Raw genomic sequence first — 20,496 nt, 5'->3', positions numbered from 1 at the left:
CCGTGGAGGCTGATTTCAAATGCCAACATGATGTGACTAAATGAAGAGCTGGGAATAAATGTACAGCAGCATACCTTTATATAGTATTTCCACCTTACAGGCATAATAGACATAAATAAGAGAATATCAAGATGTAGTAAAACAGGTCAGGCGCAGTGGCTCACACCTGTAATCCCAGCATTTTGGGAGGCCAAGATGGGAAGATCACCTGAGGTCAGGAGTTCAAGACCAGCCTGGCCAACATGGTGAAACCCCGTTGGGAGGGAGACAAAAGAATCGCTTGAACCTGGGAGGTGAAGGTTGTAGTGAGCCAAGATTGTGCCATTGCACTCCAGCCTAGGCAAAAGAGCAAGACTCTGTCTCAAAAAAAAAAGATAGTGAAATAATTGAAACATGTTTGATTTTGAATATTTATCACCATTGTGTGTAATATGATTTAACTATAAATATATATTTATTCATTTCAGGGAAAGGGTCTCTCTGTTACCCAAGCTGGAGTGCAGTGGCATAATCATAGCTCACTGCAGCCTCGAACTCCTGGGTTCAAGCAATTCTCCTGCTTCAGCGTCCTGAGTAGTTGAGACCACAGGCATGCACCACCACATCCAGCTAATTTTTAAATTTGTTGTAGAGATGGAGTCTCACTGTGTTGGCCAGGCTGGACTCAAACTCCCGGCCTCAAGTGATCCTCCCACCTTGGCCTCCCAAATTGCTGGGATTATAGGTGTGAGCCATAGTTCCTGGCTAATATATATCTTAATTTTTAATAATGGCCATGTTTATTAACTGGCTCACAAAATTCCTAAAAATTTAATATCCATTCTAATGAGCTTTTATGGTACATATCCAGCATGCCACTGAATCAGGTATAATTATTGGATACAGAATGTGAAGTTACTGTATGTGAAATACTTAAAGAAATAAAATGTGGATTAAAACAAGCAAGAGTCAAGAGACTAAAAATGGTTAGGAAGATACTAAAAAGAATGAAAAATAATTTTTAGAAATAAAATATGTAACTGCTAAACTCTAAAATGCAATGGGTGGTTTAATGGCCAATTAATATGCTTTAAGACAGAGTATAGCCAGGATGAAAGACGTGAAGAAATTACCCAAAATACAGCAGAGAGGTAAAGAGATATAAAATATGAAAGAGAGAACAGACAGAGCAAGACCCCAACTCAAAGAAAAAAGTGAGAGAGAAAATAAGCAACATGGAGGTCTAATATTTATCTAATCAGATTCCAGATAGGGAAAATAGGGAGAACCGAAGAAAGAAAAATATTTCAAGAGATAATGCTGAGAATTTTCTAGAACTAGAAAATTTCTAGATTTTTCATGTTGCAAAACATGAATCCACTGTTTCAGGAAGCACAACACACAACAAGTAGAAAAAAACAATAAGAAATATACACTTAAGCACATCGTTCTACAGAACATCAAAAAGAAGGTCTTACGTGGAGGGAAAAATCATCTACAGAGGAAGGGCAATTTGTTGACTTAAGACTCTTAACAGACACTTGAAAGCACAACCAATCCTTCAAAGTCTACCTAGAATGCTGCAACCTTCAAGAACAAGGGATAAATCGATGTTTTAAGATACACACAGTCTGAGAGAGCTTACCAACAGAATTTTACCAAATGAAAAGCTGTACTTCAGGAAGAAGTAAAGTGTCCCCAAGAAGGACCAAGATTCAGGAAGATTTGAACGTTGAACCAGAAAACTAGAAGACAGGAAAAATTTTTTTTAAATGCCAGTATAAAATAATAATGTCTAATATATGGAGTTAAATAAAGGATTAAACTAAGATACTAGAGAAGAGTCGTATGTAGGTAAGGAGGGTCGGAATTAAGATGTTGTTAGAGTGTTTTAAGCACCTTGTGTTACCTAGAGGAAGATGTTGAGACAGTGAGTAACTCCAGACATGATTAGCCATGAATGGTAATACTTTAAGGATAGCTATGGAAATCATAGGAATGAACCACATGACTTTGAAACCAATAACGAGAAAAGTAGAATTTGTAAACCCCCAAGCCCAGTTAACCAATTAATAAAAATAAAAGGCAAGGAGAGAAACAAAAGAACCACAGGAAAAGAGAGACCAAAACAACAAGAGAGTAGAAAAGTTAAACTATATAATAGATCAGCAAACTATAGGCTACAGGCCAAATACAGTCAGCTGCCTGTTTTTATTTAAAACAAACAAACAAACAAACAAACAAACAAAAAAGCCATGCCCATTGATGTGCACGTTGCCTATGGCTGATTTTGCACTAGAACAGTGAAAGTGGAGTTGCTGCAATGGAGACTTTATGGCCAGAAAAGCCTGAAATATTTACTATTTGGTCCTTTATAGAAAGAGTTTGCTGATAATTACAGTATCTGTAAATGGATTAAAATCATCACCTAAAAGACAAAGATTACCACACTGAATTAAACAATAACAAAAGAAACAAAATCTGGCTAAAAATATCCTTTATATTCCCTTACCTGAAATGTAAGAGGACTAAAAGATTAAAAATAAAAGGATAAAAAAATACTAAAGAAAGCTGATGTTGTTTTTTAATATCACAAAAGGGAGTTTAGGACAAAAAAAATCATTATTAGAGATAAAGAGAGACATTACATAATGATAAAAGGTTCAACTTTTCAGTAATATAGGTCAACTCCAAACGTGTAGCCATCTCACAGAACCACGAGGAGAAACTGACAGATCCATGGTGACTGAAGGAGATTTCAGCATAATACAAGTAGACTAAAAAGCCGTAAATGTAAAAACATGTTATAAACACAATTAATAATCTCATTTTGATATGTGAGTGACCTTACAAACTATAATTATAGAATGCACATTTTTCTTATGTACTCATTGAGCATAGCCCAAGATCTGGTTATAAGCCAAATCTTAACACATTTCAAAGATGAAGTATCATATGGGTCATATTCTCCAACCGAAATGCCATTAAATTTGAGTTTAATAACGAAAAAAGTAATAAGTTAAGAATCCTCAAACATCTAGAAATTTTTAAATATACCTCTAAATCACTCTTGGGTTAAAGTAGAAATCATAAGAGAAATTTTAAAATACATAGAAATGAGAAACAATGAAAATACTGTATGTTGAAGCTTGTGGGATCATTTGAATGTGGTACTTTGTCGATCACATTTATAATTACTAATATTAGAAAAAAGGGAAGTTTTATATTAATGAGGTATGTACACAACCCAAGTATTTAGAAAGTAATAGAATACACTTAAGAAAATGAGAAAGGATTATTTAATAGAAATTAGAACAAAAATTAATCAGACAGTAAATGACAGGGCAATATTAAATAATAAGAAAGGCATTCCCATTTCAATCTCCTTTCCAACCTCACGTACTTCAAGGAGAAAGTGCTCATATGATTTTAACACTTCTCTATCACTTGCTAGTTGCCTTTTTAAGTGGGAAGCAAGTCTCAGGCTCAGAGCCTCTGTGAGGCTACAGTTTATAGCTAGAATGTAATAACATTGTTTTTTTAAAATTATTTGTCTTCATGGTTACCTTTGTTCATAGAAAGCATGAACTAATTATCCACTTACATCCATTTGTGATTTAAAAAAAGCTCTTGTTAGAGTGCTTACATTTTATAAGTAGCCAATTAAGAGAAAATAACAATAATGATATTTCATAGATGAGGTAAAAATTGTAAAAGTGGTGTTCGAATGACCAAGTTTAGGGAAACACTGCTCTCCAATAAGGAAAAATCTTTGCTAAAAAGCCTTTGTAGGCTAGGGGTAGTGGCTCATACCTGTAATCCCAGCACTTTGGGAGACCAAGGCAGGAGGATCACTTGAGCCCAGGAGTTTGAGACTAGCCTGGTCAACATAGCAAGACCCTATCTCTACAAAAAGAAATTAAAATTAGCCAGGCATGGTGGTGCATGCCTGTAGTCCAAGCTACTTAGGAGGCTGAGACAAGAGGATTGCTTGAGCCCGGGAGGTCAAGGCAATAAGCTATGATTGCACCATTACGCTTCAGCCTGGGCAACGGAGCAAGACCCTGTCTCAAATTAAAAAAAAAAAAAAAAAAGCCTTTCTCCATTCTTTGGGCAAGCCACAACAACTACACCCTGACATTTATTCTTTTTACAAAAATAACCATATCTTCAACTATCCTACCCAGAATTTAAACTCTTAAACTGACCCTAAAATACTGTCTAACAAAAGATTGACAGAAGTCCACGGTTAAGGAAACTTAGAGGTCATCTATTCCAGGGAGACCAACTGGGATGGGTGGGTAACAGAAATGTCCAAAGTAGGCCAGGTGTTGGAGACCAACAAGGAATGATGGGGACTGTGGGAAACTGGAGAGATCTTGTCAGTCTAAATATATGAGCTGCTACTTGTCTTCTGCTGAACTGTTGGCAAAATTGCGGTCCAGTATTGTCAGGTCTTCTGATATTTTGAAGTCATGTCAGAAATCTGGACTTTCATGTGAAATCTCCCAATTTTTACATGATCGGGCCCAAAATATAAAAAAGAAAAAAACCATACACACACACTTCTGCAAGTCAGAGTCTGCCAGGTTGTAATCTCTGATCTAGTGCAACTTCCTTATTTGACCGATGAGGGAACCAGGACCCCGAGAGGGGAAGATACTTGCCTATCATCACACAGTAAATTAGCTCATATCCAGAACTAGAACCCAAGTCTGGTTCTGACACCAGGTCAGTTCTCTCTCCAGTCCACCAGGCCACCTAATCTACGGAGCATGAAACTCAGGATTTAATCTGTTCTTCCAACCTTGCAAAATAGTCAAACTACGGGAGATATTTTCATGACTGAACTCCCATTAGGTTCCTCTCCCCCTTCCTCAGGGAAGGAAGCGATTCCTTCTTTTTTTAAAGCGTAGAACTGTCAAAACCTCATCGACTCAAAACAAGCCACTCCCAGGAACATGCAGCAACTTACTTTGATTGAAGGGGCCGGTCACTGGGGTACATCCAACGGTTAGAACTGTTGCTGAACACGGTGTCAGTCATGGTAGACGTCTAGTGCTCCTGGAAAACATCAACCCAGAGAGGACATCACCCCATCATTCAGCCACTCCTTAGTTCTCAAGTCCCTGATTTATACCACACACCCAGTGGGATAGAGAAGAAAGAACTAAATCTAGTTTCTCCATTTTTTCAGATGGGGAATCTGAGATCCTAAGGGGGAAAAGTGTCTTGCTGGAAGTCACGGCTACCCCGTGGCAAGAAATGGACCAGAGGGAAGAACCCCTCACCTAAATCCAAGCTCCTCCATACGCTGTTGTGGGGATGTTGAGGGAAGGCCACCGCACCCCCAGCAGTGTGTGGGCCAGAGTTCTTAACTCGAATCCAGGGTGTTTCTACTGAGCAAGTCATCTGACTTAGTTGTTGTGGCGTCATCCCTGCCCTTTTTTTTTTTTTTTTTTTCATTTTCTTTTTCTTTCTTTCTTCTTCTTTTTTTTTTTTTTTTTTTTTTTTTTTATTATACTTTAAGTTCCGGGATGCATGTGCAGAGGGTGCAGGTTTGTTACATAGGTATACACGTGCCATGGTGGTTTGCTGCACCCATCAACCCATCATCTACATTAGGTATTTCTCCTAATGCTATCCCTCCCCTGGCCCCCCACCCCAGGATAGGCCCCGGTGTGTGATGTTCCCCTTCCTGCGTCCATGTGTCACTGCCTTTTTTAAAAAAAATACTCTACATCCAAACTATCAGAAAATGGTATTGGCTTGATCTTTAAAATAGATTTAGGATCTGCCTACTCCTTTCAGCCTGCATTGCTACTATGCTGATGCAAACTGCCACTATCCCTGCCTGACTTAATGCAATTGACTCCTCCTTGGTCTTTCTCCATCTACCCTTGTCCCATTTCATTCAGTATTCATAATAACCACAAAGTAGAGACACCCCAGTATTCACCAGCTGATGAGCAGATTAACAAAATGTGGTATATCCATGCAATGCAGCATTGTTCCACCATAAAAACAGATATGGTATTGACATATGCTATGATGTAGGTGAACCTTGAAAACATGATGCTAAGTGAAAGAAGGCAGACACAAAACGCCATATATTGTGAGATTCCACCTATATAAAGTATACAGAATAGGAACATCTATAAAAGATGAAAATGAGATCAGTGGTTGCCCAGGCTGGGGGAGGTGCTGGGGGTGCAGGGTTTCTTTGTAAGGACAGTGAAAATATTCTAAAGTTGATTATGGTGATGGATCCACAACTCTGTGAGAATACCAAAAGCCATGGAATTGCCCACTTTAAATGGGTGAATTATATTATCTGTGAGTTATATCTCAATAAAACTGAAAAAATAAAATGGTGCCACCACTTTGGAAAACTGTTTGGCAGTATCTGTTAAGCTAAAAGTCCATCTACCATGTGGCCCAGGAATTCTACTCAGGTACACACCCCAGAAATATGCTCAGATATATACCCAAGAAAAAAGTGCTTATGTTCTAAGACATATACAAGAATATTTGTAGCAGCTTTATTCATAATAGCTTAACACTGGAAACAATCCAAATGCCCATCAACAGAGAGCAGATAAGGCCGTTGTGATTTATTTGTACAGTGGAATGCTGGTGAGCAATGACAGACGAGCTTCTGATACAGTCCATGTAATGCCATGGATGAACCCATAGATGTCATGTTTAGTGAAAGATGCCAGGAACAAAGAGAACACACTGTCTGATTATATTAACACAAGAGTTAAGAAAAGACAAAGCTATTTGGTGGTGACAGAAATCAGGGCAAATAAATTGCTTACTTTGGGGAGGCTATTGATTCAGAAGGGGAAGGAGGGGGCCTCCATGGGGTGAAGATACTCCATATCTTGATCTGGGTGGCCACTAACCAGGTATACACGTCTGCAAAAACCATCAAGCTAAACTCTTAAGATGTGTGTACTTCATGTCCTTCCCTTCATCCCCCAAAAAGCAAGTCAGCTATGTCACTCTTTTGCTCAAGAGTCTTCAATGGCTCCCCGTTGCTCCTAGACTAAAATCTAAACCCCTTAGCACAGCCTGGCTCCCTGTAGCCTCCTTCTCTTTTCCTCCCACTCTTCTCATGCCCTCTTTCCCAGACCCAAAGGCCTTCCTGCTGCTCCCTCGACATCCCGCCCCCCTGCCCACATTCCTACTTGCTCTTCCCTCAGCCTGGAAGCCTTCCTGCAGATGCTTGTTCGGCTCACTCTCTCCCTTTGTGTAGGTTTGTTCCTAAATGCCACCTCCTCCAAGAGGGCCTCCCTGACCACTCAGTTTAAAATAGCTCCTACAGGGGGGTCACTGTAGGGAGATCTTCAGGATAAATAGCTAATGCATGCAGAGCTTAATACCTAGGTGATGAGCTGATAGGTGCAACAAACTACCATGGCACACATTTACCTGAGTAACAAAGCTGCACATCCTGCACATGTACCCCGGAAGTTAAAATAAAATATATGTATTTTTGAAAAATAAAATTATCTAAATAAATAAAATAGTTCTTCCTCCCGCTTCTCCACTCTGGCCTCCTTTACTCCGATTTATTTTTCTTCCTAGCTCTTATCACTAGCCCAATTTAATATAAGTTGTTTATGTTTATGTTTGTGTCTTTGCTTAGAGTTTGAATCCCCCTGCTAATATGTGCATACCTTTTTCCGTTTTGTTCACTGCTTAGTCTCAAACACTAGCATAGTGTCTGGCACCTAGACGGTACGTAATGAAAATTTGCTGAATGTGTGAAAGAGTCTCCATCAACACTGTCAGAGCGGCTGAACTCAGCCAGGCTTCAGTTCTCTCTGAACCTGCCCCCGACCCCACCCCTCTGAAGGTCTCGCCAAGAGTCAGAGGGAAGAGACCACATGGAGATTGCAGTAATTATTTTAAAAACAAATAGAAAGCAGATCAGCATGTCTAGCGGTTCCTGATTTCCCTGTAGGTCTTGTTGTCTGTGATGCTAAATAGATGAGAACTTGGGAGGTGAACACACAGTGACCTCCCTCTCCTGTCCTGTATCCTTTGTAATTATTCAGTCTTTGTGTGGGAGAAACCGGAGGGGAATGTTGGTTGGACCCGTAGCAGAGAAGGTCCCTTACACTAAAGCTATTTCATCTGCTCCCATGTCGTTAACATAATCTTCCCAGATTAATGTGGGCATTTCATTGTTTCCACTTCAAAAACAGAAAGGAGAGACAGCTCCTGTTGTGAAGGAAATTTGCTGAAAAAGAACTTTAATGTCTCATTATTGCCTGTGGTGAGAGCTGAGCAGACTTCCCTGGAGCCCCCCACCTGGAGGACCCCTGGCCCCTGCTGAGTGCAAAGAGGCTCAGTCCCCGAGCATGAGCTTCCTCGGCTGCTGTTGGTCTAGAAAGCTGAACCTGTAACTGAAGGTTTCATCTGCTGCTTTGCAGCAGAGAGAAGACACTGGCCTTGGAGACCCTGGGACGAAGGTAGGTCTGGGGTAAGGGAGACACATGATCACCTCCCAGGAACTCTGATCTCCAACTTCCATCATCCTCAGGGCAGCATCTGGCCTGCTCGCACTCTCCTTTGCTCAGTCATGCACACCAGGGCTGTGTTTCCCTCTAAAATTCCACCTGCAAAGTCTAAACTCACTGGCTGACCAGCCAGTGGAAACCACCTAGCTCCATCCCTCCAGGCCAAAAGCCACCCTGGACAGCCCTGGTTATTTCAGCTTGGCCACTTGGGGCTCTCAATGCACTTAACATCCCAGGATTGGACTCTTTATCTACTGCTTACCCCAGTCTACCAGGCCCGGACCAGAAGAGGAAAATGTTCAAGCAATCAAGGATATTTGAACAACTAGAGAAATAGGCCCTGGGAAAGGAGGGCATGTGTCCACCGGCAGTTCTGGGATGGAGGTGGGGATGCAGTTGGGCGGAGGTACCCTAATAGTCACTGTTGATTCCTCATCTGGATCCCCCCTACAGCTGGTGCATCCTCCCATTCCCACCTCTAGGAGTATTAGCCACGAAGGGCTACACTAAGGGCTCATAGCAGCACCATTTTCCAGAGAATCGCCCTCACCCAACAGGAGCTGCTTTTCCCGGAGATACCAGGGAGCAGCACAAAGCCAGTGGCTAATGAACAAGAGGAGGGTAGAAAAATACAGCCCCCTTCTCCCAGGGTAAGATGGCTTTGTGCTACCATCACACTCCAGAGCTCCCCAAGGACTGGGCTGAGGCCAGACTTCAGGTGAAGCCACGCCCTCGCCTAGCTTCCTCTGCTGCCCTTTCCTGCTTCCCTCATTCCCTAGCAGGTTCCTCCTTGGAGCATCCCCTGAGTCTAGCACTAGTACAAGAATGCACATCTCAGGTTCTGCTACTAGGGAACTTGACCTTGTGTGGGAGGGGACAGGAGAATCTTAGGGAAGCATGGTTCTGCTCCATGAGGTCATTACATCACCCCTAGTGGTCACATAGTCATTTTCTAATCCAACACAGCATGATCCTAAAATGCTCTCCTAAGATGTTTTCCTACCAGCCTGCAGATGATACTTCATGAAGGCCAGCTCTTCATGAGGAGTTGAGGGTGAGTCAACAGAAATGGAGACAGTCTACTGGTGAACCTCAGACATTCTCAAACCACTCCCCACTTTCCCATCACTCACTACAGAGAAACCATCGTCATAATAGACTGAAGGCCTGAGGCCCAGGGAGGACCAGAAGAAGGCAACCAACCATGGATACAAGAAGCAAAAGTATAAATGTAAGTGTCACATAAATAGTGCCAATTTCCAGCCCTAGGACCACTGCAGAAGCTTGGCGTCACTGAGCTGATAAGTTTAAGTAAGCACCAGCTACACTCCCTAGCACACAGCAGACACTTGTAAAGTGGGAATTCTCTTTTCCTACTTCTCCTATACTTATCATGTACAGGATGATGACTTACCATTTTTTGAGTGCCTACTATGCACCAAATTCCATACCTGCATTATTTGCTTTACTCCTTACAATCCTACTCCAAGGTAGATGGTATTATCCTCATTTTACAGGTAAGAAAATTCAGGCTCAGGGTGGCTAAGCCACTTGCTCAAAATCACACAGCTACCAAGTAGCAGAACTGGGGTTTGAACCCTGACTCCAAAGCCCATGTGCTTACTCACTACGCTGTTCACACCCGTTCATTGCCCCTGGGCTTTGGATTGTTGGGTTCTGATGAGTATCTAGAGGATTGGTGATTGTCCATTCCTGGCCCTCTGGCCCCTGGGTGCATTCTCACCTCTCAGCCTCAGAGACAAACAGATACCTACCCCCCGCCCACCACCACCTCACCAGCCCTCTCCCAGGCAACTCTGAGAGATCACATACTTTGGCTTGAGTAAGGGCGAGGCAGTGGCTTAAATCCAGCCCTGCAGCTGCAACTTCAGAAGCATAAAATTACTTCCTCTCCTGAAACCAGAGACTCTAGCTCTTCTTTCTCAGCTGGACAGAAACTCCCCTACAGTCCTTGTACAAACTCTAAAGAGTCATCTACTTTCAGTAACAAAAGAAGCAACAACAACAACTGAAAGTTCAGATATCAAGGGCTTACTCCACACTAAGCACCTCTCAAGTTTATCTCCTTGATCCTCACAATAGCCTTATGAGGTATGTGCTCTTCTTATTCCATTTTACAGATGGGATAACTGAGTCAAGGAAAGTTTTTGTGAACTTTCCAAGGTCCTGCTTAAATTCCTTCAATCAATCTAAACCGCTAATAATAAGCACTGGATAGCTGGATGAATCTGAATCTTAGACTGAATCTTAGACCTGGAATCTCAGACTGCCACAAAGACTCTGTCCTAACCCCAGATAACCCATATTCCAGGGTCCTCCCTTCTCCTCCTTTGCCATTGGTTCTGCCTGCTTCTCCCCTGGCTCTCTTTAGCATTGTTTGCTAAGGAACAGCGGTTGCATCCCCCAGAATCTCCAAGGTTTTCTGCTAGTTGTAGTTGAATGGAAAAAACAACACAAAGCCTATTCAGTTTCTGAGCTGCTGTGGCAGGTGTCTGAACGTGACCCAGCGGGGTTGGGCTGGCAAGGGTTTTATGCAGCACTTCAGGGCACTGCGGGGAACTGGCAGGAGCTGCAGCTGTCTGCGTGGAGTTCAATGCCACAGTTGGCCTCCCTATTCCAATGGTCTTGGAATTAAACCAGATGCTTTGCAGCAGAACCTGCAGCCACAAGTTTGGACAATGCCCAGACAGTTCCATCTCTCGATCTCTTTCCTTGCCCCTCCTCTCTTCCCCTGAGTGCAGTACATCACTGCTCAATTAGGTATCTGGAAAAACTCACTGTGACTATTTGATGGGGTGGGAAATGTACTTAAACAAAGGGCCTCAAATTGGGAGAAGCAGGAGTGTCCATGAGCAAAATCCAGGCTGAAAATGTTTTGTTTGGTCCATGAAGGATTTTTTAAGGGTAAAATTCAATCAATATTTTAAAAGCACAGGATTTAATTAAAAACACAGATTGCCAGCTTCTCTTGGGAAATTAGAAGAATTAAAAAATATTTATGAAACATTTACTATTACTATGTGCCAGACACTGTTCTAGGCACAGGAGATATAACATTAAAACGAACAAAGACAAAAATTATTGTCCCCACGGAACATGCCTTCTAGTAGGGAAGACTGACAATAAGCAAACAAGTAGAATATTAAATGTGTCAGCTGGTGATGACTGCTTTAGAGAAAAATAAAAGAGGGAGGGTGATTGGGAATTAGGGGGGAAGAAGTGTGGTTTTAAACAGGTGGTCAGAGGGAGCCTCACTGAGAGGTGCTATTTGAGCAAAGACCCAAAGTGGGTAATAAACTGAGCCACAAGGCCATCTCGGGGAGAGCATTTCAGGCTGAGGAAACAGTAAGTGTGAAGGCCCTGGCGCAGGCATGTGCTTGGTAAACTGGAGAAATGGCAAGGAAAACAGAGTGGTTGGAGTGAAGAGAGCAAGAGGGAGCTGAGATCAAAGTGGTGGTAGGGGAGGCATGTAAGCTTCCACCCTGAGAGACGCAGGAGACACAGAAAGCCTCTGAACAATGATGCAAGCTGAGTATATTCTAGTCCATCTCAAATATGCATCCAGACTTGACTATTTTCCAGGCTGTTGGGATTTCTACACACCCTCACTATGACAAGGACACTTGGAACACCAAAGAGAAAGATGGCGATCTCCTGCTTTGTCTACTGTGCTTGATGGTCTGAGTGCCCCTTCACTTGCCTGCCCACTGGTGATTCCAGCCTTCTTTCATGGGACCCCAGCAGCTCTTACACATCCAGTCCCATCCAGACGGTATAGGCTGCTGTTGGCTTCTCCTTGTTCCAAGAGCAAGCTGGGACATTCCCAGCCTTCCCTGAAGCCAGCTAAGGCTGAAACGACAAGAGCTTGGCTCCTTCCATGCCGGGCTGGATGATGCCAGAGACAAGGACGGAGACAGGCCTGGGAGGTTCTAGAGACAAAGGCGATTTTGTGTTCCTGGCCTTGAAACAACAAAGCAAACTCACTGTCCCCTCCATATGGTTCTCCCATTGCCGTATAGCAATAACGGATGTTGCCTGCCATGAGCCTTTAAATAACCCCACAGGACAGTCCTCATTTCACAGATTTTAAAGTAGGCACAGAGTTCATCCTCCACTGCTCTGCCACTTACAAGCTGCATAGTCTTGGGCAGATACACAATGTCTGTGGGCCTGTTTCCTCATTGATAAAATGAGTATGGTCATCCCAGCACTACCTACTTCATCATAATGGCTACTTAGGTTGTGCCTGGCCCTGGGCTAAATGCTTGCCATGGATGGCTTCATTTAACTCTCCCAAACACCCATTAAGGAAGGTACAAGTATTATCTCCATTTTGCAGATGGAGATACTGAGGCTTAGAAGGGTAAGTGACTTACCCACCGAGCCGGCGACCAGCAGATCTGGGATTTGTACCTACAGGATCTGATGCCAGGTTGCATGCTTAATCACTCTACTATGCTGCCTCCAGGACTGTTGTGAAGAGTGGGGTTTGAAGAAGAAGGCAAGAGAGACAACGTGATACTTGGAACATAGTATGTGTTCAGTAAACATTAATTATGGTCACTATTGTCATTATCTCCATCATCATCCATCAGTGTTTGTTCTCTCCAGCAGCTAAAATGGACCATAACTTCCATGATGTGATTGGAAAAGCACTAAATGCTTCCATAGCTTTCACGGTGCTCCAAATTTCCTCCACCATCACTGCTCCCTAAAGGTGCATCTGGTCCCCTCTTTCTCCCCTAGCTCAGGAAACAGAGAGGTAAGCTCACTGCAGATGGGGTGAATTGATCACAAAACATAGCCCCATGTCTTCCCTTTCTGTATCCCTGTCCTTTTCAGCTCCTACCATCCAGCGGTGAAATCTATTTCCCCACCCACGGAATCTGAGTTGGCTCTGAGACTTTCTGTGGCCAATGGGACACTAGAAGATGTGTTGCATTAGAGGCTTGGAAATACTAGCCCTTCAGAGCCTGGTCTCTTTTGCTACTTTTTAGCAACCCTGCAGTCACCATATGAGAAACCAGGCTAGCCTGCTGGAGGATGAGCTATCACAACGCGGGAGGCCACAGCTGTCCAAGCTACTATGGCTGCCCTGTCACATACCAGTCAGTCCCAGCCAACATACAGGATGACCATAGACACACGAACAAGCCTAGCCAAGATCATCCAAGTTTGGCCTAGCTGAACCCAGCTGAACTCAACCCAACTGCCAACACAGAGAATCATAAGGTAAATAAATGGTTGTTGTTCTAAGCCACTATTTTGTGGGGTGGTTTGTTACACAGCAAAAACTGGCTGGTGAAGCAGCCTCTTGCAGTGAGACAATTGCTGGTTTCAGACCCAGAGCACTGGGATCCAATCTTACCTCCCCTTTTTATTCTCTGCATGACTTTAAGCAAGTTTTGCACCTGTAAAATGAGGATGTAAAAATTCCTATTCTTGATCAGGCATGGTGGCTCACACCTGTAATCCCAGCGTTTGAGAGGCTAAGGTGGGCAGATCACTTGAGGCTGGGAGTTCGAGACCAGCCTTGCCAACATAATGAAACCCTCTCTGTACTAAGAATACGAAAAAATTAGCTGGGCATGGTGGTGCATGCCTAAAATCCCAGCTACTCAGGAGGCTGAGGCACAAGAATCACTTCAACCCAGGAGGTAGAGGTTGCAGTGAGCCGAGATCATGCCACTGCACTCCAGCCTGGGTGACAGAGTGAGACGCCATCTCAAATATTTGTATATATTCTTCTTATGCCTATCTTGTAGGGTTGTTGGGAAGAACGAATGAGTTAATTCATGTGAGGGGGCCTTGTAATCTAAAGTGTTTTCCAAGTATCAGTCAGGGAGGACACTGTTAGTGTTATTTGAGGGCAGAACTGGGGAGAGAAACAAAGGTCTAAATCCTAGGTGTTTGCTTAAGCCTGATTGAGACAGTGCAGTGGATGTCTAGGGTAGACATCTAATTGTTTCCCTATCCAGCATTTATCTGGATAGCCTTTTGTTAGGTAAAGTCACCCAATTGTGTTTTGGGAAACCATCCGCTCTCAGTATTGATCTGTGTGGTCCAGGTGGGGCTCATCCAACCCTAGTGCTTAGAGGTGGGCCAATGACCTGTGCCTGGCCCATCAGTGTATTATATTCCCTAGGCTGCTGTGATTGGTTCAAGGATAGGTATACAACCTGAGTTGGTCTTTTGCTGGAACTATGTGGAAAGAAGCATTCTCTTTCCACTAGGCTGCTAAACTGATAGAACAGAAGTCTGTAGCTGCTATTGATAACTTTTGTCAACACACAATAAAAGCCTGGAAAAGGATAAAAGCAGAGCTGGGAGATAGAGACTGATTCCTGATGATGCTGTTGGAATGCTGGATCCAGCCATGCCTGAATCTATCAATCTATCATGGCCTTTTTGGCTACTATGAACCAGTATGTCCCCTCCCCACCCTCTTTATTTATTTATTTTTTTCTTTTTAAGTTGAGAAGTCAAATTCAAATCCAATGTGAATCAAATTCCTGCCATTTTCCTGAGTTTTCTCTGTGTATCTTCTGGGTGAGACCAAGCTACCTTTCAGCAAACAGGGATTCCAAAGACAATCAGAATTGACTGAGGCCTGGAGAAAAATACACCAGCCTTCAGCAACCCCCTTGAATCCTTCCCTCCTCTACCTCAGAGGCACTGCCATCCAAGCTCCTTGGAGGACAGAAAGTGTTTCTAATAAATCCCCACCAAGGCCCGCTGAGACCCTACAACGACAATTAAAATTCAGGGACAATAAACAACACTAATTAAAAGCAAAACTAAGTACTTAATAAGACAAATGAGGTGGCAGTATTAAAAGTCAGGATGAGAGAGCTGGCATTAATTAAAAGCAAAGACTAATTTCTTCCCTCCTCTAAAAAGGCTGCGTGTAGGGGGGTGAGTGCACGCACACACACCTGTGCATTTCTAGACAAGATTTATATTTTGTAAATGTATAAAATTCCCTGGGAGCCGACAGACTGTGGGATTGGTGCTGCCTGGGGTGGGGGTGGGGGTGTCTTCCCAGAGAAGGGAACATTTGGGTTGGACCTTGAAGGCTGAGCTGGGACGTGTGAGAATAAAGGATAGAGGAAAGGAGGGGGAAGAGAGTAAACAGGGTTCAGAGGCTGCAATGGACATGAAACATTTAGGGAATAGAAGGACCCATGGGGATGGATTCTGGGTAGATTGAAGACAGGGAGGAAGGGGAAACAGGGCTAAAAAGAGAAAGTGGGGCTAGTGCTGAATCCCTATTTCTGTGGATCAGCAATGGTAGTGCATAGCATCTCCACTGAGCCAACCCCAACTTCCATTCGAAGATCCAAAGGCTAAGGTCCCCTGCTCTTAGCAGACAGCTCAGCAAGGTGACTAAGGGTATGGGTTTGGAGTTCAAGTCCATTCTGCCATTTATGAGCCAGGTCACGTTGGGCAAATTTACTTACCTTCCAACACCTCAGTTTCCTCATCTGTAGAGCAGGGACAAAAACAGAACCACCTCTAAATGGAACTGTGAGGATTAAATGAAATCACTTCTCTGAAGTCCTTAGTCCAGAGCCTGGCACAAAGCACGCCCTTGTCAAGTGGAAGCTATCCTTAATTTATTATGAATAATAATCTCAGCCATGTTTTCCTAAGAGATGGGAGTCCATTTTCTGCACTGGAATGAAATATCTCAGGCTTTCTGAAACCAGAGTAAGTACATGGAGGAAAACAATGATGGATTGTGGAAATAAACACAATAGTAATACACTAATAATAATATAATAATTCTCAAGCGTGGGTCATTTGTTGAGCACCATTGTTGCCTTTAGTGTTAATGACTAAATGTTTCTGGCCCTCTACTGTGTGGTGAGATTGGCCCTCCCTTTCCCTGGGGAAGCTGGGAGTGACCACATGACCTGTTTTGGCCAAAGAAGGTTTCCAAGTGGAAGCTTCAAAGCCAGTGCATACTTCACCACATTACCCTTTTCCCGTCTTGACAATCATGTTTGTATGAAGACAGAGCCTTCCTCAGCCTGGGTCCCAGCTCTGAAGACATCCCCTGCTATCTCACCATATCCAAGTAGCATGAGTGAGAAACAAATCAGAAACTTTGGAAATGGTTAACACAGCACAACCTAACCCAGTCTGTCTGTGTTTTCTACGGGCCAGGAGCTGCACTAAATGTTTCACATGCAACGTCTTATTCTGTCTTGGTAATGATCATAGAAAACAGGATCTTTCATGACCCACTTTTACAGATTGGGAAACTGAAGCCCGGAGGGATAAAGTCATTTGCTGGAAGATGTGCAGCCAGGAGGTTACAACAGGGTGTGCATTTGAAATGAGCCCACAGAAATAAATACAGTACATGACTCCACTGGAGGCAGGGCAGAGCGTCCAGGATTGATTGACCTTCCTGAGGTGAATGTCTCCGCTGGATAGGGGAACCCAAAACTCTTCCTTCCTCCCTGGGTTATGGGAGTCTCTGTGAGCCCTGTGTCTACAAAGCCTTAACACCAGACACTGATCAACAGAACACTCTTCATGGCTCCCTGTACGGTCCAGACAATTACCTAATTCCTTGATAAAGCGGAAACTTGCTTTTGTCCTGCTGTTAATCTGGCTTATCTCTGCCCCAGCTACACTGTGGTAAGCAGGGAAAAGGCAAAGGCTCAGGATTGATTTCAGCACTCAACACATGCGCACACAGACACACCGGCCCCATACAGAAAATGTGATTAGACAGGTCTCCATATTAAAACAAGTCATTTAGCTTAATGGCCCCTGGCTGCCACTCAGGCCCAGGCTGCAGTGAAATTCATTCTGATTAAAACTCAGCTGGAGTTGACTTCTCTGCAGCTCTAAATCTGATCATGCCACGGAAGGCCACAAACGGCGTCCTGCTCCCTCCTCTGCCTCAGGGACAGGACGCTCACAGCAGAGAGGGGCATTATTCTCCTTAAAAAAAATGGCAGCAGTCCTGGTCCTCACATCTGAGGGGCATTTTCACACATTTTACATGGGAGAAATAGCATTCCCATTTTATAGGCCAGGAAGTTGAGGCCAAGGTTTGTCAAGGTCATGCTGGTAGCAGGTGGAATATCCAATGACTCAAATATGGGTTTCTTATAAATGAGGCTCCTGCCCATCCTGCTCTATTATTTGTTGGGTTAAACATATTAATTTGCTATTTTTATAGTACAAAAATGCTTGCATAATGGCAGCATCATGTGGTTCAACTTAATAATAAAGTAGTATTGCTGGATAATTTCTATTTGCTCCTCCAGACCCATTCATCCTCCATCCTGCTCTGTGCCCTGGGAGGCTGACCCGTGTGGGAGCACTAGCAGGCTCCCTGGCCCTCTGGCTTCTGGTTGGGTTTGTCTAATGGGAGGCACAAGCAGGAGACTGAAGGGAGGGAGGAGAGACAGGCTGGGGTATATTCTTCTGAAGGTCATAGCTCTTGTCAGGAGGACCTCTCCACCCAGTCCTTTCTCTCCTGCATCCACTTATGTTTCCTCCCAGCCCCTCCAAGCCTAGAGATGGTAAGGACTTGCCCAGATAACACAGCTAACAATTGACAGCGCCCCACTTGGAGTCTCAGTCTCAGCAGTGTGGCTCCAGAACATGTGCTCTTGGCCAGCTCACTATCCTGCCCTGAGGGTCTGCATTTCACAGTTCTGCAGAGGTGGGACGTAGTGTAGAAATGAACAACACCAGTCTTCAGGTGGGCAGTTTTCACATACAACCTTATTTTATCATCACCACTATCCTGTGAGGTAGGCTCCAAAGTTATTCCCATTTCTGACACTCAGAGGGGTGAATTAACTTACCCAAGATGACCAGAAAGGAGTGGTGGAGCCAGTGAGTAATAAACCTAGATGTTCTCCCTTTAATACCAGCAGCCTTAACCGCTAGTCTAGATAACCACTCTTACAACCTGGCCACCTAGCCAGACCTGGAACCACTGAGTAAAAGGTATGGTAAGAGAGAATCTGGCATGAGATAAGAAACAGCTTTCTGGGGGGGGCACGCCCAAGATGGCCAAATAGGAACAGCTCCAGCCTCCAGCTCCCAGCGTGAGCAACACAGAAGACAGGTGATTTCTGCATTTTCAACTGAGGTACCGAGTTCATCTTACTGGGGCATGTTGGACAGTTGGCACTGGTCCGTGGGTGCAGCTCAACCAGCGAGAGCTGAAGCAGGGCGGGGCATCGCCTTGCCTGGGAAGCGCAAGGGGGAAGGAAATTCCTTTTGCTAGCCAAAGGAAATTGAGACACACAACACCTGGAAAATCGGGTTAACTCCCACCCTAATACTGCGCTTTACCAAGGATCTTAGCAAACGGCACACCAGGAGATTATATCCCACACCTGGCCCAGAGGGTCCCACACCCACAGAGCCTCCCTCATTGCTAGCACAGCAGTCTGAGATCTAACTGCAAGGCAGCAGTGAGGCTGGGGGAGGGGCGCCTGCCATTGCTGAGGCTTAAGTAGGTAAACAAAGCCTCTGGGAAGCTCGAACTGGGTGGAGCCCACCACAGCTCAAGGAGGCCTGCCTGCCTCTGTAGACTCCACCTCTGGGGACAGGGCACAGCTAAACAAAAAGTAGCAGAGGTAAATGTCCCTGTCTGACAGCTTTGAAGAGAGCAATGGATCTCCCAGTACGGAGGTTGAGATCTGAGAACGGACAGACTGCCTGCTAAAGTGGGTCCCTGACCCCTGAGTAGCCTAACTGGGTGACATCCCCCACTAGGTGCAGAGCAACACCTCACACCTCACACGGCTGAGTACACCCCTGAGACGAAGCTTCCAGAGCAAGAATCAGACAGCAACACTCCCTGTTCAGCAATATTCTATCTTCTGCAGCCTCCGCTGCTGATACCCAGGCAAACAGGGTCTGGAATGGACCTCAGGCAAACTCCAACAGATCTGCACCTGAGGGTCCTGATTGTTAGAAGGAAAACTATCAAACAGAAAGGACACCCACACCAAAACCCCATCACTACGTCACCATCATCAAAGACCAAAGGTAGATAAAACCACAAAGATGGGGAAAAAGCAATGCAGAAAAGCTGGAAATTCAAAAAATCAGAGCACATCTCCCCCTCCAAAGGAATGCAGCTCATTGCCAGCAACGGAACAAAGCTGGATGGAGAATGACTTTGACGAGTTGAGAGAAGAAGGCTTCAGTCAATCAAACTTCTCAGAGCTAAAGGAGGAACTACATAACCAGCGCAAAGAAACTAAAAACCTTGAAAAAAGATTTGATGAATGGCTAACTAGAATAACCAATGTAGAGAAGTCCTTAAAAGAACTGATAGAGATGAAAACCATAACACGAGAACTACGTGACAAATGCACAAGCTTCAGTAGCCGACTCAATCAACTGGAAGAAAGAGTATCAGCGATTGAAGATCAAATGAATGACATGAAGCAAGAAGAGAAGTGTAGAGAAAAAAAGAGTAAAAAGAAATGAACAAAGCCTCCAAGAAATATGGGATTATGTGAAAAGACCAAATCTACATCTGACTGGTGTGCCTAAAAGTGACGGGGAAAATGGAACCAAGTTGGAAAACACTCTTCAGGATATCATCCAGGAGAACTTCCCCAACCTAGTAAGGCAGGCCAACATTCAAATTCAGGAAATACAGAGAACACCACCTCGAGAAGAGCAACTCTAAGACACATAATTGTCAGATCCACCAAAGTTGAAATGAAGGAAAAAATGTTGAGGGCAGCCAGAGAGAAAAGTCGGGTTACCCACAAAGGGAAGCCCATCAGACTAACAGCAGATCTCTTGGCAGAAACTCTCCAAGCCAAAAGAAAGTGGGGGCCAATATTTAACATTCTTAAAGAAAAGAATTTTAAACCCAGAATTTCATATCCAGCCAAACTAAGTTTCATAAGTGAAGGAGAAATAAAATCCTTTACAGACAAGCAAATGCTTAGAGATTTTGTCACCA

The 20,496-nt window shown here is 43.9% G+C and overlaps 1 protein-coding gene across 20 annotated transcripts in view; it reads right to left on the bottom strand.

Moving 5' to 3' along the window:
* Positions 1–20,496, bottom strand: part of RPH3A (rabphilin 3A) — a 335,220-nt gene that overhangs the window by 67,095 nt on the left and 247,629 nt on the right. For all 20 annotated transcript variants that reach the window (XM_065524837.2, XM_074007938.1, XM_065524841.2 and 17 more), the window contains one exon: positions 4,955–5,043. In XM_065524837.2, the coding sequence (XP_065380909.1) occupies positions 4,955–5,025 (71 nt within the window). In that variant the 5' untranslated portion in view covers positions 5,026–5,043. The remainder of the gene's footprint in view (positions 1–4,954; positions 5,044–20,496) is intronic.

This window comes from Macaca fascicularis, chromosome 11 (genome assembly GCF_037993035.2).
Source record: "Macaca fascicularis isolate 582-1 chromosome 11, T2T-MFA8v1.1".
Taxonomy (NCBI): Eukaryota; Metazoa; Chordata; class Mammalia; order Primates; family Cercopithecidae; genus Macaca; species Macaca fascicularis.
The sequence above is the reverse complement of the archived record's forward strand: the minus strand, read 5'-3'. Positions and strand labels throughout refer to the sequence as shown.